Source organism: Dama dama, chromosome 18 (genome assembly GCF_033118175.1).
Source record: "Dama dama isolate Ldn47 chromosome 18, ASM3311817v1, whole genome shotgun sequence".
Taxonomy (NCBI): domain Eukaryota; kingdom Metazoa; phylum Chordata; class Mammalia; order Artiodactyla; family Cervidae; genus Dama; species Dama dama.
In genome coordinates this window covers 46,637,353-46,661,169 of record NC_083698.1, presented here as the reverse complement: position 1 = coordinate 46,661,169, position 23,817 = coordinate 46,637,353, and the positions used below count along the sequence as shown (strand labels likewise).

The 23,817-nt window shown below is 40.8% G+C and overlaps 1 protein-coding gene and 1 long non-coding RNA gene across 3 annotated transcripts in view; one reads left to right on the top strand and one right to left on the bottom strand.

Annotated features, from left to right (window-relative positions):
• The window catches only part of LOC133072230 (uncharacterized), a 42,505-nt gene extending 25,430 nt beyond the window's left edge, over positions 1-17,075 (bottom strand). For both annotated transcript variants that reach the window (XR_009696673.1, XR_009696674.1), the window contains exons 1-3: positions 12,869-17,075; positions 4,690-4,798; positions 3,603-3,708 (exon numbers count right to left, since the gene is read on the bottom strand). This is a non-coding gene — a long non-coding RNA (uncharacterized LOC133072230). The remainder of the gene's footprint in view (positions 1-3,602; positions 3,709-4,689; positions 4,799-12,868) is intronic.
• LAMB4 (laminin subunit beta 4) overlaps positions 1-17,197 on the top strand; it is a 103,330-nt gene extending 86,133 nt beyond the window's left edge. Inside the window, 5 exon segments of the mRNA XM_061165260.1 lie at positions 1,012-1,219; positions 3,608-3,746; positions 6,721-6,894; positions 8,143-8,296; positions 17,058-17,197. Coding sequence (XP_061021243.1) covers positions 1,012-1,219; positions 3,608-3,746; positions 6,721-6,894; positions 8,143-8,296; positions 17,058-17,197 — 815 coding nt within the window.
• Positions 17,198-23,817: the final 6,620 nt, after the last annotated feature.

Below are 23,817 nucleotides of genomic sequence, written 5' to 3'. Positions count from 1 at the left end.
CATATGGTAATATACATGTCTCAGTGCTATTCTCTCAAATCATCCCACCCTCGCCTTCTCCCAGAGTCTAAAAGTCTGTTCTTTACATCTGTGTCTCTTTTGCTGCCTCGCACATAGAATCATCGTTACCATCTTTCTAAATTCCATATATATGTGTTAGTATACAGTATTTGTGTTTCTCTTTCTGACTTACTTCACTTTGTATAACAGGCAATTGTGAGCCTTTTTAATGGCAGGGGGGATTAGAGTAGAGTTTTGTTGAGTCCAAACCCAGGGCTTCCCTATTATCTCATTCATGGTGCTTAATTCTTTTTTTTTTTTTTTTTAATTGAATGAAGGAAATGGCAACCCACTCCAGTACCCTTGCTTGGAGAATCCCATGGACAGAGGAGCCTGGTAGGCTAAAGTCCATGGGTTCGCAGAGAGTCGGACGCGGCTAAGCGACTTCACTTTCTTTTCTTTCTTTCTTTATAGCTGATTTATATTGTTGTTAATATCTGCTGCATAGTAAAGTGACTCAGTTATACATATATTTACATTCTTTTTTATATTCCTTTCCATGATGGCTTATCACAGGATATTGAATATAGTTCCCTGTGCTATACAGTAGGACCTTGTTGCTGATCCACTCTATGCATAATAGTTTTCCATGGTTTTGAATCTTAATGACAGGCATCTAAACATTTTAATTGTTTCTGAATCTGTACTTACAGTAAGCAATTCTTGTGAAGACATTTTGTAGGTCACAAAATATCCCAAATCTGTTATTTTTCATTTTTCCAACAAACATTTATACAGGTTGTGTTCATCGTTACACAAACAGTGTTTCTTTCACAGAGAAGGGGAAATTGAGGATGCAGAAGAGTCTATGGGACACTTATAGTCTAGTTCCTGTATTCTAGGGACACTAATCAAATACAAATAGATTTAACTTAGAATTCATTGTGATGATATTGACAAGATAGAGTGATAAGGAAATGCAGTTACCTAAAACACATCTTCTTATTTAAGGGGAAAATGTGCCTCCAGAGGATGTAGAGAAGGTGGCAAATCGTGTACTTGACATCCACCTACCAATAACATCGCAAAATCTAACCTGTGAACTTGACAAAATACAGAAACTTATGCAACTCTGTGAGGACTACAGGACAGAAGAGGACAGGCTAAACAAAGCAGCAGATGGAGCCCAGAAGGTTTTGGTGAAGGCAGAAGCAGCTAAGTAAGTACAATTAATATTAATGTTCTCCTCCTGCTCCAACAGGCAATCTGCTGAAAGGCCATCAGAAAAATATTTGCCTAAGGAGCTACAACATTCAAATGAAATTGCCCTCTGATAGTTCATTGCCCAAAATGAAGGCTAAGTTGTCTGTGGAGGTGCCCCAGAAAGCTGGGAAGCGGGGAGGCAGGGCACAACGATGCTGGTTTCCCATTTTCCTTAGACTGAGCACCCTTCCTGTGGTCCGTTACCTCTTTATACCAGTGTACGCCAGTAAAAGCTGTGTGTTAATTATATGCCAATATCTTAACAAGTGGTGGGAATATCTGTGTATTTTTCCCTTCTTTTATACTGATTTTTGGTTATTTCTATATTTATGGCAATAAACAGTACTTTGGAAATCTAAACTTAAATATATATATATATAAAAGATTTGATGGTAAAGAAGAGAAGGACTCTAGTGCCCCAAAAGTAGTGCTGGAATAGAATGATATATACAGCACACAAAGTCAACTAATTCTTGCTTCTTTTTGCCCTTGTTGACTTCGCTAACCAAAGATGAGAAGCCACCTTGATGTTGATCATGGGGTACTGTGAGTCAAGGTCATAGGGTCAGTGGATGGTGGTACCGTCATCTACATCCACCATCATTTTTGGATGCCCCGAAGCAGAATTGAGACCTGAACTGTCTTCACTATCTCACCATCCACTTATACAAATAAAGTCCCCCAAACTCCACTGAAAGCCCAGCCTCTTCCAGTTTTACTGTTTACAACTAGGAAGATTAAGTACAGCACCACCATACTGCTGTTAAAAATGATGCTGATAAAGTAACATGCAGAGATTCTTAGTGTAATGTAAATACTTTTAAAAAGAAGATAACACATTATACACAGAAGAGGCTCTCAGTCATGAAAACAAAAATCTTATAAGGGCAAAAATGTTAGACTATGCCAATATCATAAAAGGTGGTAGAAGTATTGGTAAATTTTCTCTCCAATATTTTTTTCTTCTTCCTTCTTTTTTGGGGAGTGTTCTCTAAATGTGCTATAATGAGCAGTACATTGAAAATCTAAGGGAAAAAAGAATACAGTAAAAAGATATGGGGATGGGGGAGTTATGAGAAGGAAAGACTCCGGAACCCCCTTCTGTAACTGTAGAGAAACAAGTGTAGAAAAGGAAAGCTACATACTGTATGATTCTTACTCTAAGACCTTCTGGAAATAGCACAACTATGGGGACAGTGGGAAAAAAAAGATCAGTGGTTGCAGGGATTGAGGTTAGGGATGAATAGGCAAACACAGAGGAATTTTAGGACAGTGAAAATACTCAGTTTGATACTATAGTGATAAATACATGTCATTATACATTTGTCCAAACCCACAGAATGGACAACACCAAGAGTGAGCCCTAATGTAAACTGTGGACTTTGGGTGATTATGATGTGTCAATGTAGGTTCATCAGTTGTAACAAATGGACCCTCTGGTGTGGGGTGTCAGTAACTGGGGAGGTTAGAAATGTATGGGAAATCTCTGTACCTTCCTCTCAATGTTGCTGTGATCCTAAAACTGCTCTTATAAAATAGTATTTTTCTTTAAACAGAAAAAAAATTACCACCAGGAGGAGAGGATGGGTTGATTGGAGAAGGGGATGTTTTGCCATTTAGCTATTTTTGCTCCTACACAAGCATTTCTAACAATGTCTCTGCTAAGGTCAGTCAGCTATCTGCCTGGCTTCGTACATTCTTCCAGAGGTTCTTCTGAGCCCGTAGATCTAAGTATCTGGTGAATGTTGACTTGAGGTGAGCTCATTTCTGTAAAATAGACTATCACTTGGAATGCTTGTGATTTTAACCTCTGACTGGGCCCCTGGGCGGCTGGAATGTCAGTGAAGCTTAAATAAACCTGAATAAACACAGCCTGTAAATGCAAAGCCTTTCACTCTCTTTGCTCTCTGTGGAGCCTCTTGACTTGCCCTCACCCACCCACCCCCACCACCCCCATAAGGATTTCAAGAGCATTGCTTAAGTTTGAGGAGTCAGGAAAGAACTGGCTGAAGATAATTTTTTGTTGTTGTTGTTCCAAGCTTGGCACTTTTATTACCCAAATCGCTCTGCTTATGACAAGTTAAGAAATGATATCTATATCTTTGATTTCCATACCTGGCAAAATCTGTACCTATGTAGGCATATACAATATATGTGTTTTTATTGGCATTTAAATATACCTGTTTCTCAAAATGAAGACTTCAGCACTTTGCCTTGCTTGAGAGTAATTTAAACAGACTTTATGAATAATTCAGGAAAGTTTTTGGTTGAGTCGAATGAACTCTCCAGGTGAAATAAATGAATAATTCTTTATCTAATCTGATATGTTAATATCTTACCTCAGAAAAGCAGAAAATGTTCTATCAAATCTCAGCAAAATGTTGAAGAAGTTGCAGCAAGTTCAAATCACTCAAGGACGGACAGATTCTACCATCACACAGCTGACTGCCAAGATAACAAAAATCAAAAAGAACGAACTTCAGGTATTTTCTTTATCTTCTTTGAAACTAACCTGAAATAAACTTCAACTGTGGAAACAGCACAGGTTTTATGTCTGCCAATGTCATGCTTGTCTTACCTGTTCAGTGGGATCATTATGATGATAAATAAGACTATGATAGTATTATATGTGTAATTAATGTTCTACAGAGCTCTCCCAGCATTATCTCTTTTCACTGTTGGCCAAGCCTGGGGGACAAAGCAGGTGCTACCACCAACTTGTAAATGAAGAAAGTAAGACCTGGGGAGACTAAGTCACTTGCCTAAGGTCACACAGCTAATTAGTGATAGGTTTGAGGACAGTTTATCCCTTCTTTTTTTTTTTTATCTTTTAATTGGAATATAGTTGATTTAGAGTGTTGTGCCAGTGTCTGCTGTTCCGCAAAGTAATTCAGTTTTACACATATATACATTCTCTTTAAAATATTCTTTTCCATTATGGTTTATCCCAAGAGACTGGCTATAGCTCCCTGTCCTATAGAGTAGGACCTTGTTGTTTATCCATTCTAAATGTGATATTTAACATCCACCACCCCCAAATTCCCAGTCCATCCCTCCAAGCCCTCCATCCCCACCCCCCATGTTGGCAATCAGAATTCTGATCTCTATGTGAGTCTGTTTCTATTTGATAAATAGGTTTATTGTGTTGTATTTTAAATTCCACCTATAAGTGATGTCACATTATCCCTTCTTATACCAGGGAAAGTCATAGAGCTTTGAAAGCTCACCAACCGAAGAAATTAAGTTAATTGTTGCCAGACTTTTATAATGAAATTTACATAAAATCTCACCAGCATATCCTAAAACTGAAAGATAACCCAAAAGAAAGGGTTCCACCCAGAGTTTGGCAGGAATAAAGCCTGCTTTAACCCACGTGATAGGTCTGGAAGAGGAAGCCTGGCAGTTAAAGGACAGAAAAGGTCCTACTCTGTGAATCCATGACATCGCTCCTCCAAGGCTCGTCCCCTTCTCAGCAGACTGCAAGCTCCTCAGTCCCTGTTCTTCAGTTCATTTTAGATATCTAAATACAGGCATCCTGAAAAGAAAAGCAGAAAGCACCAGAACAGGATTAGTACACCAGGAAATTTTAAAAAACGTTAGATATGAAGAGGTTGCACATATATAGGAGCAAAAAATAAAGAAGGCCTCCAGGTTTTCTTCTGTGCATCTACTCTAGAATAGGGGTTGGCAAAATTCAGCCCAGGGGCCACATGCACCCACCAACTGTTGTAGCGTCCAAAGTCACACAGTTCGATTGGAATTCAGCCATATATTGTCCATGGACCACTTGCGCAGCCACGGCACCGAGTTGAATAGTTGCAATAGAGATTTTCTGGACCACAGTGTATAAAATGTTTACTGTCAGGCCCTTTACAGAAAAAGCTTGCTGATTCCTACTCTAGAAAAACTCCCACATATACCCGAGGGCACAGGAAGGGGCTTCTGTTTCTAGCAGCTTGATGGACCACTATACAAAGGAACCCACCTAACAACAACAACAAAAAGAAACCTGAAAAAGTTATTTTTAAACGTGTTTAAATGCATCGCTGAATTGGTAAAAAATAGAGGATGTCTTCAGAGGCCAAAAATGACGGGAAAGGATGATCCAGAGAGGTAATTGAGCAGGAAGCCGACAGCAGACAGAGGGCTACTGCCAGTCCCTGGGGTATCAGCACTGCTGGTTTCCATAGCTGCCATAAGTAATAGAAAACAAAACCCATCCAAGGAGGCAGTGAGGCCCTGCAGAGAGTAGGAACCTTAAAAGGCACACCCTCAAGGAAATGTTAGACCATTCCACAGAGAGAGATGGTAAAGACACTAGCCTCTGTGTGGAGGGGGATAATCTTCACTGAGAATTATTAACAAGCTGGCTCTCAGGTAAGGTGGGGCTAGAATCCACACTACCTGGGTGACCCCCATAAACCAAGCTAAAAATGTCATTTAAAGTGACCCTGAGTTATCAAGGCCCTCAGATGCCTGACAGAGGCCATGAGATATCCTTTCCAAAGGACTGAACCTTAAAACCAAGCCTCAAAGGGTTCCCTTAAAACAAATAATGAAGAAACAACTTGCCTTAAGCAAGAATCATCAGAAATAGCAAACAAGAGGATGCAAGAGACTTCAGATATAACCATTACTGGATATCCGATACAAAATAAGAGTGTTTATTATGCTTAAGAAAAATCAAAGAAGGTATGAAACTTTGACCAAAGAACAAAAGAGATAACAAATGACAGATCAGACTTTTAGATATGACAAGCATAGTCACCAAAATAAGGAATAAGTGTAAGGGTTTGTTATTATTTATAAGGGAGAAAAAAATTAGAAGCCACCCCTGCATTGCCAGAGAATAGAAAAGTCAATTTTTGTACAGTCAAACTGTGAAACACTTTAAATTGGTAAAAGTGAATACACAAGAGCTATGCAAATTGGCTTAAATGACCTGTACAAGCATAATTTTGAATTAAAAATTCAAGCTGCAGAAAAACACAGGATGCTATATGTATAAAATTTAGAAGTAGAAAATACTGTATTTTGCTAGAAATACCCAAGAAGACAGTTAATACATGTATACACACACACACACACACACACACACACACACACGGAATGAAATGGAAGTATGTGGAATAAAAAGTATTAGATTCAGGGTAGTGGTAACCTTTGAGGGGGTGGAAGGAGATATGGAGAGGAGGGTGGTACACCCAAGACCTTGGCTCATGGCATTACTTACTCTTAGGCCAGAGGGTGGCTACATTGATATGTGCCATATTTTCTCTTAGACCCTATTGTCTGAAGCATTATAACATTGTTTTAATAGAACAGAAAAAGCAAAGGAACAGTTTTCTTTCCCTTTATACCTAGCTTATTTGTGGAGGGGTCATTACATTGTTTATTTTCTTGTTTGTTTATAGCATAAAGAGACTTTTTCCTTTCTGGTGTTTCGATCAACAGCAGGCTGAAAATCAGGCCCAGGAGACGAAGAATAAGCTGGACATAGCAAAGCACCAGTCAGCGTTGGAGCGTGGACTTGCCCAGCTGCAGACCACGTTGCAGAGGAACCGAGGCGAGGCTGTTCGGGCACGAGCTCAGGCGGAAGCAGCCCGGCACCAGGCTGGGGGCCTTGAGGAGGTCATTGGTCCTACCTCAGCCACCAAGAGCAGACAAACAGTGCTTCTTTGAAAGATAATCCCTTAACCCCAGATTTTTGTGCCATTTGTCAGCATTTCCTTTAGTGCTGGTCCATGTTCCATAGTGTCTGTGTAGGGACCCTGCTGGGCATGGAGATGCTTCTGTACATGGGGGGCTGTCTCCCAAGGAAGAGTTTTGTGACTAGATTATGTTAGACTGTTTACCCCATCTAGTCGAATTTTTTCCTAAACTTCCAAACGTTCACAATTTATGTCATGGGTCTAACTGTACGTATTTGCCCTTTGCTCTAATTAAATCACCTAGCAGATAAAGAAGTACAAGTCACCTGCCAAAGAGAATAGACTGAGTTACAAAAATCAGAGTGAGTTCATGAACCAGTTGTGGAAAATGGCCTATTCATTTCGGTTGCTGAAAGAAGCTATCAACTCATTTTCTTGGCAGGAAATCTTTGGTTGGTCTCATTCATTATAGCAGCTTAAGCAAAAGAAAGAGGTTGAAGTGTTTTTTACAATTGGTGTATTTTCTTGCTCTTAATTCCTAATGTGCTGGGTACATTTTCTGCTGACTTGGGAGTTGAGGGTGTTTTCTATGGAACAGAGGTTGAGAAAGGTGCTTCCTGCCCACCTTCTACCACTGCCATAGTCCATTCCTGGGTCGGGCCTGTATTCATCTATCTAACATTCTAGGTTGTCAGCCACTCAGGCTGACCCTGAAGATTTCCCTTCTAATATTGAGGGAGCCCTTCATAACCTCCTGCCTCCCTTCCTACCACGTTCCTATCTCACCTTTGTGCCAAGCAAATCCTGTGTCCTTGCTGCTTCTGAATGTTCACCACTCTCTCTGACCTTCACCTTGCACTTGTAAGTGCTCAACCCAACTGAACCGAGACCTTTGTCAAGGGCAGCACTGAGTCATTCTGTCCTGTGTAGCTCTGACCTTATACTTCAGAATAAACTGGTATCTCATAAATAGTTGCCATCACATAAAGCAATGTATGATATTTTATAACAGGAAATTTTCATTTTTAATTCACTAAAGCTGAGAATTTTTTCAACCTGTAAACAAACAATGCAAATGAAAGCCCTGTTGGACATCTCAGAGTGACTCAAGCGTATTGAGTGGATGAGGGTTGCCTCTTACTCCTTTTATGAACAGTATCAGGCAAACATCACATGTGTGTGTGCTTTACAAGTATCTTCTGATAATGAGAATGTTACTCTGTTGTAGGAGTTTGTTGAGCTACAGAATCAATATGCTGTTCTTCAGCAAAAGATGAGCGTGCCAGGACTGACAAAGGAAACATTAGGAAAAGTGAAACAGCTAAAAGATGCAGCAGTAAAACTGGCTGGAGACACAGAGGACAAGATGAGAAGAATAGCAGGTACCTATTCTTTATATGTTCCCAGCTTTTTTGAAGCATAATTGACAAACAGAATTGTATGTATTTAAAGTGTACAGTGTGATGATTTGATGAATATGTATGTTGTGAAATGACTACTATAATTAAGTTAACACATCCACCACCTCACATAATTACCTTTTGTGGGGGTGGTTTAGTCACTAAGTTGTGTCCGACTCCTGCAACCCCATGGACTGTACCAGCCAGCCTTTCTGTCCACGGGATTTTCCAGGCAAGAATACTGGAGTGGATTGCCATTTCCTTCTCCAGGGGAAATTCCCAACCCAGGAATTGAACCTGGGTCTCCTTCACTGCAGGCAGATTCTTTACCGACTGAGCTACCAGGTAAGCCTGTGAAGTTGCTTAGTCATATGTGACTCTTTGCAACCCCATGGAGTGTAGCCTACCAGGCTCTTCCATCCATGGAATTTTTCCAGTCAAAAGTACTGGAGTGGATTGCCATTTCCTTCTCCAGGGGATCTAACCGACCCAGGGATTGAACCCAGGGCTCCTGCATTGCAGGCAGACTCTTTACCCTCTGAGCCACCAGGGAAGCCCAACCTTTTTGTATATGTGGTAATAATGCTTCTGACCTACTGATGTGTACAATACAATCTGATTGATCCACAGAACCATTCATCTTACAACTGGAAGTTTGCATTCTTTAACCAACATCTCCCCAATGTCCTCTACTCCTCCAACCCATGGCAGCTACAATTCTCCTCATTCTGTGTGTTTAGATTCCACATGTGAGTGAGATCACATAGTGTTTATCTTTCTCTGTCTGGTTTATTTTCACTTAGCATAATGTCCTCTAGGTTCATCCACTGTCACATATGGGCAGGATTTCCTTGTTTTTTATGGCTGAACTGTATTTATACATACATGTGTATATAACTGATACATGTATATATGCCTCTCACATTGTTTCTATCCAGTCATCCACGGACAGACACAGGTTGTTTGCATGTCTCGGCTATTGTGAGTAGTGCTGCAGGGAACACAGGAGAGCAGTGTCTCTTTGAGATACAGACTTTGTTTCTTTCAGATGAATACACACATTGAGGATTCCCAGATCATGTAATATTTCTATCTATCCTTTTATGCACTCCCCCAGTTTGACAATAACATCATATTAATAATGTTCCACCTTCCTAGTAGAACAAATACTGGTTTCAATTTATTGTTGACACAGTTTAACCACATATGAGTCCACTGAGTTGAGACAGAAGTAGGAGCTGGGTTTGTGACTGTAACTGAACATGCCTTGTGCCTGGTCTTACTTCAAAGAGTACTGATGAACTCTGATCTGTATTAACGGGAGCATACTAAAACTGCCTTTAGTCATCTTAAAATGCCCTTGTCCTAATTTGGTGCTGCTTTTATTTCTTTGGCTGTGCTGGGTCTTGCGCTGAGTCGTGGCATGCAGGATCTTCAGCTGTAGCATGTGGACTCTAGCTCCCTATAGCAAGGATTGAACCCAGGCCCCCTGCACTGGGAGCACAGAGTCTAAGCCACTAGACCACCAAGAAAGTTCCCTAATTTGGTGCTTCTTAGTCAGAGGTGATTTTCTCCCCTCCCTTGGGGATAGAAATGTTTGAAGACATTCCTGTTTGTCACAACTAGTGGTTCAACTAATGTTCTAGTGGATGGAGGTTAGGGATGTTGCTAAATGTTCTATAATTCACAGAATGTCTCCCCGACAATGAACAGTTATTCTGCCCAAAATATCACTAGTGCCAAAGTGGGAAATCCTGTCCTAACCTATGCTGCTCATTTTCTCTTCTCCTTCAAAGTACCATTTTGGAGTTAGTATGATCTAGACACTAGAGTGCTACATCATTTAGCACGGGTCTGTAGGTAGCAACTCAGAAGGAAACACACTCTGAACAAAAATGGAAGTTTTGATGCACAAGAAGTGTAGTAAATACTGATACTATATGTAATATAGATAACTAATGAGAACCTGCTGTATAGCTCAGGGAACTCTACTCAGAGCTCTGTGGTGAGCTAAGTGGGAGGGAAACCATAAAACCAAGAAGGGACATATGTGTACATACAGCTGATCCATGTTGGTGTACAGAAGAAACTACAGCAGAAACTAGCACAACGTTGTAAAGAAACTATGTGCGTGCGTGCTGTCATGACTGAGTGTTTGCAACCCCATGGACTGTAGCCCACCAGGCTTCTCTGTCCATGGAGTTTTCCAGGCAAGAATACTGGAGTGGGTTGCCATTCCCTACTCCAGAGGATCTTCCCAACCAGGGATCGAACTGGTGTCTCCTGCATTGCAGGCAGATTCTTTACCACTTGCACCACCTGGGAAACCCAAAGCAACTACACTCCAATAAAAATTAACTTAAATAAATAAAGGCCAAGGAACCAAGAAAAACATAGACCACTTTGGCTAAAGAATTAGCTTCCATCAGACATCAGAGGTTAAGTCAATAAATAGTTATGTAAACACAGAACACATATAGTTAAAAAGTTAATCAGCCTACTTTCCCGCAGCTGATACTTACTATTGTTCTGGGCAGTCATCGTGTCCTGAACCACCTCTAAATCATCAAGAAATATCAAGTGATGAGTGGTCCAGTTTGACTGCTAGTTGTATTTATTGTTTCCCAAAGACCCTGATGCTGGGAAACATTGAGGGCAAGAAGAGAAGGGGATGACAGAGGAAGAGATGGTTGGATGGCATCATCTAATCAATGGACATGAGTTTAAGGAAGCTCCAGGAGATAGTGAAGGACAAGGAAGCCTGGAGTGCTGCAGTCCATGAGATCAAAGAGTCAGACACCACTTAGCAACTGAACAACAACAAATGCTTTCACATTAACCAGATTCATTTGGAATATAAGTAACTCTCAAAATATTAAAATAACTGAAACTCCTCACTTACAAGGGCCTCTTTATTATAAAATGGATTGCAGAGAGAAATATCACTAACCTCAGATATGCAGATGACACCACCGTTATGGCAGAAAGCAAAGAAGAGAAAAAGAGGAAAAAAAAAAAAAGAAAGCAAAGAAGAACGGAAGAGCCTCTTGATGAAAGTGAAAGAGGAGAGTGAAAAAGTTGGCTTAAAACTCAACATTTCTATTCTGTTCCATTGATCTATATTTCTGTCTTTGTGCCAGTACCATACTGTCTTGATGACTGTGGCTTTGTAGTATAGTCTGAAGTCAGGCAGGTTGATTCCTCCAGTTCCATTCTTCTTTCTCAAGATTACTTTGGCTATTAGAGGTTTTTTGTATTTCCATACAAATTGTGAAATTATTTGTTCTAGTTCTGTGAAAAATACCATTGGTAGCTTGATAGGGATTGGCCTGGTGCACTGGGAAGACCCAGAGGAATCTGGTGGAGAGGGAGGTGGGAGGGGGGATCGGGATGGGGAATACGTGTAAATCTATGGCTGATTCATATCAATGTATGACAAAACCCACTGAAAAAAAAAATAAATAAAGGAAGAAAAAAAAAAACTCAACGTTTAAAAAACTAAGATCATGGCAACTGGTCCCATCACTTCATGGCAAATAGATGCGGAAACAATGGAAACACTGACAGCCTGTATTTTGGGGGCTCCAAAATCACTGCAGATGGTTACTACAGCCGTGAAATTCAAAGACACTTGCTCCTTGGAAGAAAAGTTATGACCAACCTAGACAGCATATTAAAAAGCAGAGATATTACTTTGCCAACAAAGGTCCATCTAATCAAAGCAATAGTTTTTCCAGTAGTCATGTATGGATGAGTGTGTGTGTGTGTGTGTGTGTGTGTTAATTGATCAGTCATGTCTGACTCTTTGTGACCCCATGGATTGTAGCACACCAGGCTCCTCTGTCTATGGGATTTTCTAGGCAAGGATACTGGAGTTGGACTATAAAGAAAGCCGAGAGCTGAAGAACTGATGCTTTTGAGCTGGGGTGTTGGAGAAGACTCTTGAGAGTCCCTTGGACTGCAAGATCAAACCATTGAATTCTAAAGGAAATCAATCCTGAATACTCTTTGTAAGGACTGATGCTGAAACTGAAACTCCAGTACTTTGGCCACCTGATGCAAAGAACTGACTCATTGGAAAAGACCATGATGCTGGGAAAGATCGAAGGCAGGAGGAAAAGGGGATGACAGAGGATGAGATGGTTGAATGGCATCACTGACTCAATGTATGTGGGTTTGAGCAAGCTCCAGGAGTTGGTAAAGGACAGGGAAGCCTGGCATGCTGCAGTCCATGGGGTTGCAGAGTCAGACACAACTGAGCAACTGAACTGAACTAATTATAAAATGAGTCTTTGGCCCTATAACCATTTATATCTGTGCTATGACATGAAAAAAAAAATGAAAATGCAACATCAGTGTGGGCCAAAGTCAAGAAAAATAACACCAAACTCTTACTGTTGGATATCTCTGGGGAAGGGGCAGGTGAAGAGGAAAACACTACTTTTTACATTTGTAGAATTGTTTTAAAAGTAGTGAGCTTCTTTTCATTTTCAGTATTTTCCTAATAATTTTAAAAATAAATACTAAGATTCAAAAGGACAAATGTTTCTTTACCTTGAACTCCAAGGGTGATACCATGAAGAATCAGTTTCTGTTATTCCCAGACCTTGGTCCCTGTTATGGGAACAAAAACACAGGGAGAATCCTTTCTGTCTTATATTTTATGTCAGTGTCCACATTGTTTTCACTTTCCCACATAGACTAAAACTTTCACAGTTCTTGAAATTAAGTTGGAAGAGAAGTTTTAAGTCAGGGGACATCTACTCGGAGAGACCGAAAATAATGCCTTCTTTCTTTCTTCTCACTTTAAAGCTGTGCTCACAACTCAACAAGATAGGAAAATAAGATGGTGGTTTGGCCATCTTCCCAACTCTGCCACTTGGGAACAGGCTGAACCACAAAGGTTGTATTCTATTCCATCTGTTAGGAAGAGAGGCCCATGGGATTCCAGAAAGGAGCCCTGACTTAACTTGACGAGGTCAAAGTGAAGAGAGTGAAGAGTGGGCCCCAGTCTACAGCCAAGATCCCTCCGCAGAGCTTTGTGTCAGTCAGGATCCTAGCAAGAAATGAAAACACACTTGGATGCAATTCTGGATCATGTGTTTATAAGCAGAGTTGTCTCAGTTATCTATTCATCGCATCACAAACACTGTTCCCCAAATTTAGCATCTTAGAACAACAAGCATGCACTGTTTTTCTGTGGGTCTCTCCTGTGGTGTTACTCAAGCAGCTGCATTGGCTGATGGGTCAACTGGTAGGTCTGCCAGGGCCCAGGATTGGCTGTGCCTCTCCCCACAAGGTCTTTCAGCTCAGGTTGCTTGACAGCCCGGTGGTTACAGGGTTCCATTAGAGTAAGTCGAAGGCACAAGTCTCTTGAGGTCCAGCAACATCATTTCTTCCACTTTCTATTGGTCCAAACATCTGGCAAAGAAAGCTAGACCTGGTTTGAGGGGAGAAAGTAAATAGGCTATATTTCTTGTTAGAAGGCACTAGAGTTAAAGCGTAGGAATTAAGGGCATCAACAAGGGCATGGAGGTCCTGGGTGACCAGCAGAGAAGCCATTAGCATCCCTGAAGGAACCATGAGAAGCAGGAGTGTGAGTGCTGGAAAGCAGCCCTGGGAGCACTGGGGCAGAAGGGAGGAGGCCGCCTTGCAGGAGCTGGACTCAAAAGATGGCAGAACTGCCAGAACTCTGCTGCTCCCCAGGGATGCAATCTGCTCACTCCCCTCCCCCGCACCCATCACTTCTCAGAACCGCCTGGCAGCCAAGTGTGAATGAAAGCCAGAGGTCAAGGGAGCCAGGTGATGTCATCCAGGGAGGCTGGCTTTCCAGGACAGGCAGGATGGGAAATGGATCTGGTGGGGCAAATGAAGAGTATCCAGCATGCACTTATTAAATTACTTGGTAGAAACACCAGGATCTATTAATATTTTTCTCTTAGAACAAATAGTCTTCTAATGCTAAAACCTCTCTTCAATCCCAAATGACCTGTATGTGGAAGTTTCTAGTGATTGATAGAATGCTCATCACCTATCATAGCAGCTTCTTAGTCTTTGAACTGCTGTGACTACTAGAAAGTTGTTCATTTGTTTTTTGGTTGTGCCTTTTGCAACATGTTTGATCCTAACCAGGGATCAGACCCATGCTCCCTTGGGAGTATGGAGCCTTAACCACTGGACCGCCAGGGAAAGTTCTTTATATTCAGACAAAATCCCTTCATGGAGCTTTCATGTGCAGGTTTTATACTATGTCCTCAGGATGACCAAACATGTACACTCTGCTTTTCTGCCCACAAGTACTTGAAAATATCTATAGTACATATCCTGAATCTTCTTTCTCCGTTTGAAGCATAACCAGTTAATTCAACTTTTGTTCACGAGACAGTTTCATATTTCTTCAGCAGTCTAGCTTGTTATTCTAAACACATGCTACATGCTAGTTTGACAGTAACCCCAAACCACATGTGATACAACCTGAGTATCCACATGTGATACAACCAAGTGAAGGGAAACACTTACTTACTTCTTTCTTTTAGAAGTTCCACTAAAGAAGGTCAGTATCTTTTCTAAAGGCCACCTCACACTGTTAACTGTAGCTCTCTCTACCTCTTTCATCCACTACTGTATGAGCTCCTGGTTAGGGTTTACTATAATTCCCAAGTATTTGTTGGATAAAGACAGATAAGTAAATGCTTGGATGGATGCATGTATGGATGAATTCATGAATGGGTGTGTGAATGGATTTATGCAATCATAGATAAGATGAAAGGATGGATAAGAGTGAAAGGCATTACTTTGCTTTTACTGTTCGGGGACTTCAGTATCAGAGAGGAATGAAGAAATGTACATGTCTTTAAAAATGTCTTCAGGTTTTTTTACTGAAAAATTGGGAAGCTTGTGTAAAAAGTGAAGTTAAAATAGCAAGAATAAACCTTTGGAAATACAGTAAGTCACTGTATCCAACCAAAGCACATCATCTCTCTTCATTTCTAATGAAATCTATTTCACTTTAGAGTAAAATACCAATTTATCTGCTGACTTGAGTGAAAACCTTGAGAAATCTGGTGAAAATAAGTGATTTATGTCTCAAACCACAAAACTAAATATGCCCTTAACTGAAATATAAATCCCTGTGTTTTGTATGATGGGGGTATCTAGGAGTAATCTATCAAATAGAAATCATTTAATCCATTTTCTTTTTCAATTAATTTTTATTGGTGTATAGTTGATTTACAGTGTTGTGTCTCTGCAGTAGAGAAAAGTGAATCAGTTATACATAAACATGCAGATTCGTCTCCCAAATAGGTCGTTACAGAGTATTGAGTAGAGTTCCCTGTGCTATACAGTAGGTTCTTATTAGTTTTCCATTTTATATATAGTAGTGCATTTACGTCAATCCCAGTCTCCCAGTTTTCCTTCCCCCACTTTCATCCTTGGTAGCCATGTTTGTTTTCTACGTCTGTGACTGTTTCTATTTTGTGATTCCACATGTATGGGGTGTCATGATATCTGTCTTTTTCTGACTTACTCCATTCACTGTGACAGTCTCTAGGTTCATCCATGTTTCTGCAAATGGCATTATTTCGTTCTTTTTTATGGCTAAGTAACATCCCCCTGTGGGCGTGCCTGGGGGCTCAGTGATAAAGAATCTGCCTGTTAATGCAGGAGACAGAAGAGATGCGGGTCCGATCCCTGGGTTGGGAATATCCCCTGGATGAGGGCATGGCAACCCACTGCCATATTCATTCCTGGAGAGTCCCATGGACAGGGGAGCATGGCAGGCTACAGTTCATAGAGTCGCACAGAGTCAGACATGACTGAAGCAACTTAGCACACGCAAGTGCCAGTGCAGGAGACATGGTTTTGATCCCTGGCTCAGAAAGATCCCCTGGAGAAGGAAATGGCAACCCACTCCAATATTCTTGCCTGGAAAATAATATGGACAGAGGAGCCTGGTGGGCCACAGTCCATGGGGTCACAAAAGTTGGACAACACTTAGTGACTAAACAACAACAACACTCCCTTGTATAAATGTACCACATCTTCTTTATCCATTCGTCTATTGATAGACTTTTAGGTTGCTTTCATGTCCTGGCTATTGTAAATAGTGCTACAATGAACATTGGGATGCATGAATTTTTTTCAGATTTTAGTTTCTTCCAAATATATGCCCAAGAGTGGGATTGCTGAATCAAATGGTAGCTCTATATTTAATTTAAATGGAAGCACAAAAGACCACAAATAGCCAAAGTAATCTTGAGAAAGAAAAATGGAGCTGGAGGAATCAGGTGTCCTGAGGTCAGACTATGCTACAAAGCTACAATAATCAAAACAATGTGGTACTGGCACAAAAACAGAATATAGACCAATGGAACAGAATGGAAAGACCAGATAAACCCATGCACCTATGGTCACCTAATCTATGACAAAGGAGGCAAGAATATACAATGGAGAAAAAAAAACAATCTCTTCAATAAGTGGTGCTAGGAAAACTGGACAGCTACATGTAAAAGAATGAAATTAGAACATTCTCCAACACCATACACAAAAAGAAACTCAGAATGGATTAAAGACGTAAACGTAAGACTGGATACTACAAAAATTCTTAGAAGAAAACATAGGCAGAACACTCTCTGACATAAATTGCAGCAAGATCTTTTATGATCCACCTTCTAGAGTAATAAAAAGAAAAGCAAAAATAAATGGGACCTAATTAAACATTTCCTCCATTTTCTTCTTTAAGATTTGGAAAAGAAGATCCAAGCTTTGAATCTTAGTAAACAAGAAAAAGCTGATCAGCTGAAACAGTTGGAAGATCAAGTCATTGCCATTAAAAATGAAATTGTCGACCAAGAGAATAACTATGCTACCTGCTACAGTTAGGTGGAGTTAAAGCACAAAATCACATGTACCTTCATTTCTGGCGTCTGATGAGCAAACCTGAGGAGCTGTGCTGAAGCTGAGAAGCACGAATGGCCAGCCTTTTCTTCCTCCTCATCTGAATCCTCTCCTAGCCCGGTGTGGCTGGGGAGTGAAGCCTGGCCAAGGAAATGCCACTTTGTGTGGAACAGAAATGGAGGAGTAAAGAGATCATCTCTAGTTTCAGGAAACTTTGTTTTCGCCTTCCTTTCCTTTCATAGCTTAAAAATAATGACTTGCATGTTACAAGTGTAAATCTATAAATAAATATGTATTTATACTCATTTCAACCCAGTGGCCTAAGTGTTAAATAAGTTGCCAGCATTTGGCATTGGGGGAATGGGGAGTTCTAATCAACAGGCAAGATGTTTCAATTAAGCAAGATGAGTACATTGTAAAGGTCTACTGCATATTATACATATAGTCAGTGATAACATATTATACACTTAAAAAGCAAAGAGTGTAAATCTCATATTAAATGTTAACACAATAAGATAAAAATAAATAAATTTAAACAAACCAATATCTCTAATACTAGAATGGCATAAATATGGATGGCATATACTAGATTGTCCTATATTTTTTTTGGATATGCTTTGTCTGTGAAACTCTTATTCTATTCTGAATAAAATGCATACAATTCAAAATGTAACTTGTTTTTACACCCACTTTCCTATGTATTCATTCTCTCAACCAAAGGATTCTGTTTTCCCCAAATGACACTAGAACAATATTCTAGTGTTGGAATATTGAGGAAGGAAGATAAATATTGAGCTACTTTTCATAAGTTGTCTGCTAGCATGTTTGCTGTAAAAATCTGCTTTTTTTAAAAGACTAGTGATCATATTATTGTTTAGTTTCAGATTATTTCATTTCAAAATGGACCTGTTATTTCATATTAACCTGTTTTGCATGTATGTTATATAATACAGCACATTGTGAAAGCTCTCCTTCAGAAGGATTATTTTAAGGGAATTTGGCCCCACATTTGTGAATAAGAAATAACATACATCAGTATGAAAGAGAAAAAGCAGCTGGAACCATTTCCATTAAGGGCTGACTCTTAACAGATGGATTTAAAAATTCAACAAAGGGGCTTTATGATTACATATAAATATGAAATTTCTTTAGATGTAGGTTACCAAGGAAAATCACAGTTTCCCTGGTGATTCTGAAGAATGGGATGAAACTTTTCTACAGAAACAACCATCCCAGAAATCTCTCTTGAAATATGATTGTAATCCTTCACACATTTAGCACTTGGACTTTTTGGAAATTTCCACCAACAGCACACAGAATGAGCCAGAGTCAAAGAACACAGCTATCACAAAATATCTCTACCCAATATAGAGAGTGGAACATGCTCCAGCTTTCCCACTGGGATACTGACTTTCAACTTAGTAGAAATGCTAGACTTAATTTTGCAAGCATGGTGATCTGTTTGCAATAACCACATCAATTGCTCTACCTTTTCCGTGGGCAGATGTACAAGTAACAGGCCACAGAGCAAAGAAAGGATTAAAGAGGAGGCTGTTGAGTTCTGGAGAGATTGAAAATTCACCAGTCATGACTAAAGCACTGTGATCTGGGTCACCAAGTGTGAGTGCAAAGGCAAAGATAAACCCATCATTTCTGTGGGCCTCCAGGGGATTGCAGCTTGAAGAAGTTAGGAATTATGTGATGGACTTTGGACAGATTGTGATTAAAAAGTGGTTATGCTTTCAAAACTTTGGTGTTGAAAATAATAAGCTTTGGTTATCTTTTTTTTAAATGTACATTGGTGGAAAATCTCATTCCTCAGTAATGTCTGATAAATCATCTTCACTTCTACTACTTGCTGTATCCATTGTACAAGATGTGACCAAGACAAAGATTCAGTGAAAACAGTATCTCTTATAAATTGCAAAGTAATTTGACAATGCATAGCAAGATCTAACCTAAGACCAGTGAAACTTGTACATTAAGAAAAAAATCTTAAACACAGGGGTGGGAGGGGGAGTTTTGTGGATAATCCACCAAAGCACTACTTATGGTAAAATGAAAGAAATCCAATAATTAACAGCAAAAGAAATCCAAATGCTATGATATTTTCCAGTCTGAGTTGCCTTGATTGCAAATGCTGAAAACCAATGATAGTTTATCACACAGAAAGGGAATTTTACCAAAAAGATATAGGCCAAAAAAAAGGAAGAAACAGCTGGAGAAAATGTACCCAAGGACAATTATGCATCTGGACGTATATTCAAGATCACACCTCAGGTGACACTCAGGTCAGGCTGGCCCTGATTGACACTGTCCACCATCCTGTTCATTTCCAACTGTCTGTGCACCTTGAGTCACTTTCTCATGACTCAGCATCCCTGGTGGAAGTGTCCAATTGACTGAGCCTTTTCATGTGCCCTGGCTGCCAGGGAGTGAGAAGAGAAAAATGTCTGCCCCCTTGGGCTTTGGTAGTAGAAAAGGAATTTGGCCTCCATCTATCTTTGAACTCTTCCAGAGTAAGAAGAATTTTGCTGCCAGGCAATGAAGAATCACAGGTTTCCATTCTAGCTTACCTCTTTGGCTTTCTAATACCATAATACATTCTTCATCCCATCTTTTCTTCTAGAACACAAGCATTTCCACCAAACACAATGTTGCATTCACTCAGCCATCTGAAAGTACGTCCCATGTCTTCAGAGGAACCAACCCAAGGTCCCCCATCGCACATTCAGTGCCTCCAGCTCTCAAGCTGGGTCTCCAGCTGAACTCCATTTCTTTTCCACTCCTGTTGTAAGTCTGTCTTGATGTACTGAACTCATAATCAAAATAAAAAATTTCACCACCAACATATGCTAAGTACAGAATAGCAGGCGTGGGGCAATAGATTAAGAAGTTAAATATATTTTGTATCTTATTATACAAAATATAAGTATAAAACATCACATATTGGGAAACACAGATGGAAGTCACAGTCTTCATTTTTATAACTACTCAAGAAGTTGTAGTTGGGATTTCTGATTTTTCTTTATGCTCTGTCTTCAGCAAACATCTCTTTGCCAGGTAGAATCACCCAAACCTTCTTTCCTGAGGATTCTGAGTCTTGGAAGGTCCTGCATGAATAGGGGAGAATGCTCTTATGTTTTTCCGTGGGACAGAGCAGGACTAGACTGTCCAGATTCTAGCCACTGTGTCCCAATAGCTCTATTTCCCTTTAAAAATCAAGATCCAATTGAAATTATTTATAATCCACCCTCACCCCCCACCCCATTTTTTGCAACCTGTTTATCATTTAGCATGAGGAGCCTGAAAAACTGGAAATTGGTATGCATTCCAATTCAGTAGAACAACTATTATGTCATTAAGTGAAAACACACTTCATTAGAGACAAGAGCCTAATGTCATGGGTACAGAAAGTAAAATTTTGCCTTAGAGTCATTTAGGCATAATTGTGAGGAGCATCACATATATTTCCACTCTTGATTTTAGATCCATGGATTCTGCCTAAGCAGTGCTTCATCAACTTTCCTGATAAAAGGCATGGCTCAGCCTCCTGTCTAAGAAAGATAATTCGATGTAAGGAGCCAAAAAAGAATTAGAGTATGTAAAGCACCCATAGGTGATAGTCAACTGAAAATATGATTAGAAGAAGATACATTTTAATTCTTCCTATAAAATGCTTACAGGCATCAGTATGTATCAATTTCCTTTGCCTCTATGATAATTTTTTCTAATACTTTCCTAAATCATCCACCCAGCACTTGGAGGTCTGCTGATGTATGAGGGACCCACACAGAGAAAGCTCGGCTGAATTCTGACATCAAGAGGAGGGGTCAGGGGAAGGGCAGGAGCCAAAGTTACTGGGAGTAGTGACCAGATCAGTAGAGACAGACTAGAAGATTCAATAACAGGGGCGGGCAGATAGGATCTAAGATGCTGGATGTGGGAGGTAAGGCAAGGTGCTAGACCATGGGCTGGGTGGGTCACACAGGACGTGGGTGGGCCGGTAAGTGTGAGGAAACCCTGTTACCAAAGACCAGCTAGAAACATTTACAGCTCATCTATGAGTTCAGTATGAAGATCACGAAAATCATTATGGCAACCAGGAGATAACTGATGATGAGGTATCCAGTATGGTCCATTTAGGAAATAGTTCCGTGTCTTTTCCTACATTAGAAACTACAATTCCAGGTAAAGGCTGGCTCAGGGCTTTGGCAACTAGCCAGAGCACCAGGGGGCAAGATGAAGTGAAGGGAAACGGAAAGTAGAACCTGGCAAGAACAAAGGAGCCTGATATAGGGCGCAGGCTACAAAGTGCTGTTCGTTACCCCACTTCTTTCTTTTGGTAATAGAACTCTCCATGGTTTAACCAGACCCAGGGCTGCCTACTTAGACTATATTTCTCAACCTCCCTTGGAGTTCAGTGTGACCTTTGGACTAAATTCTGTCCAACAGGATGTTGGTCAGATGAATGTGATTTTAAGGATACAACCGTAAAAGGAAGCTGTTTAGAAATAGACTCACAGACATAGAAAACAAATTTATGGTTACCAAAGGGGAAAGGGAGGGGAGGATGAGATGAATTAGGACTTTGGATTAATAAATACAAACTACTATGTATAAAACTGATAAACAACAAGGACCTACTATATCACACAGGGAACTATATTCGGTATCTAGTAATAACCTACAATGGAAAAGAATCTGAAAAAGAATAGATGTATACATATATGTGTAACTGAATCACCCTGCTATACACCTGAAACTAACACAAGATTGTAAATCAACTATAATTCAGTTTTTAAAAAAGGAAGCTCTTCGTCCACTGATAGGCAGAATAGGTTAGGTCATTAGTGAAGTTGCTCAGTTGTGTCCGACTCTTTGCGACCCCATGGACTGTAGCCTACCAGGCTCCTCCGTCCATGGGATTTTCCAGGCAAGAGTACTGGAGTGGGTTGCCATTTCTTTCTCCAGGGGATAGGCAGAATAATGACCCCCAAAAGATGTCCACATCCTCATCTCTGTAACCTGTAATACATATATTGTATGGCAAAGAGAAATTAGGAGTGCAGTTGGAATTGAGGTGCTAGTCTGCTAATCAGCTGATCTTGACACGGGCAAGCAGCCTGGATTATCCAGGTGCGCTCAATGTAATCATAAAGGCCCTTGAGAGAGACGCCAGCCGGGGAAGGTCTTGGCTGACGCTGGTGGTTTCGAAGCTGGAGGGAAGGCACCCTAGAAGCTGGAAATAACTGGGAAGGGAGTTCTCCTCCACTGGTTGCAGAAAAGAACACAATCGTGTGACACCTTGACTTTAGCCGAGGGAGACCTGTCTTGGACTTTGAACCCACAGAACTGCAAGGTAAAGTCATGTTGTTTTAAGCCCTATGTTTGTGGTGATTGGTTACTGCAACCATAGGAAATGAATACAGCTTCTGTTTATTTTTTCATTTGGGCCAGAATATGGTGAGTCAGAAGTAACCATGTAGATGAGAATAACACTGGTGAAAGGTGGTAGAAGCGGTGTGGGTTCCTGGAAGGTTGTGCTGGTCAGGGTCCCAGCAGGAGACAAGGGCATGAGCCAGACAGTTTAATAAGAAACTGCTGACAAAGATGTGGACAGGGAGAAGGAAAACCATAAAGGATAGCATCCCGCGTCCAGCACCAGTCAGGGGGCTATAGCCAGCTTTGGTCAGAGCTGAGGGACAGAGGGTGAAAGCTATAGACTAAAATGGAGTGTGTAGAAGGGGCCCTCAACATGACCTATAGGGACTTCCCCGGTGGTCCAGTGGTTAGGAATCATCACTTTCACTGCCCTGGCCCAGGTTCAGACCCTGGCTGCGGAACTAAGATCCTGCAAGCTTGAAGGCATGCACCACCAGCACCCACTCTGCCCTCCTCCCCAAAAAATAAAAAAACAAAAAAGGACCTGTAATCTTTGATTAAAGAATGCAGCCAGCTGTGACAATCTGCAGAGGGCTTTGGGGCACAGACACACTGCAGTCACACTCCCCTCATCCCAAGTCTAATCTGTTGCTAGTGCTTCCCATTAGCTGAACCAAGGGACCAAGCTGATGTGTCCAGATAGCCCAGCCTCCTGGGTCACAGAGAGGGCCAATGACCTTGTGGATTACAACTGCCTGTACCTGACTCCCCTGGACTACCTGCCAACTTGAACTTGTATGCAATAGAAAAGCAAAGTCCTATTTATGGCACTGGGGTTTTGAACTCGGTTAAAGCAGCTGAACCAACATCCTTATTAGTATCTTAAGGGTCCTAAGTGAAAGTGAAAATCACTCAGTCATGTCCGACTCTTTGTGACCCCATGGACTGTATGGAATTCTCCAGGCCAGAATACTGGAGTGGGTAGCCTTTCCCTTCTCCAGGGGATCTTCCCAACCCAGGGATCAAACCCAGGTCTCCCGCATTGCGGGCAGATTCTTTACCAACTGAGCCACAAGGGAAGCCCTAGGTGAATTCTTTATCAGCTGAGCCACAAGGGAAGCCGTAAGGGTCCTAAGGGGACTTTAAATTCTGTCCAAACTGCTACAGCTGCCCCCTCTCTGCCCTGTATTATAGGGACGGGGGACCAAGGGTCAAATGAT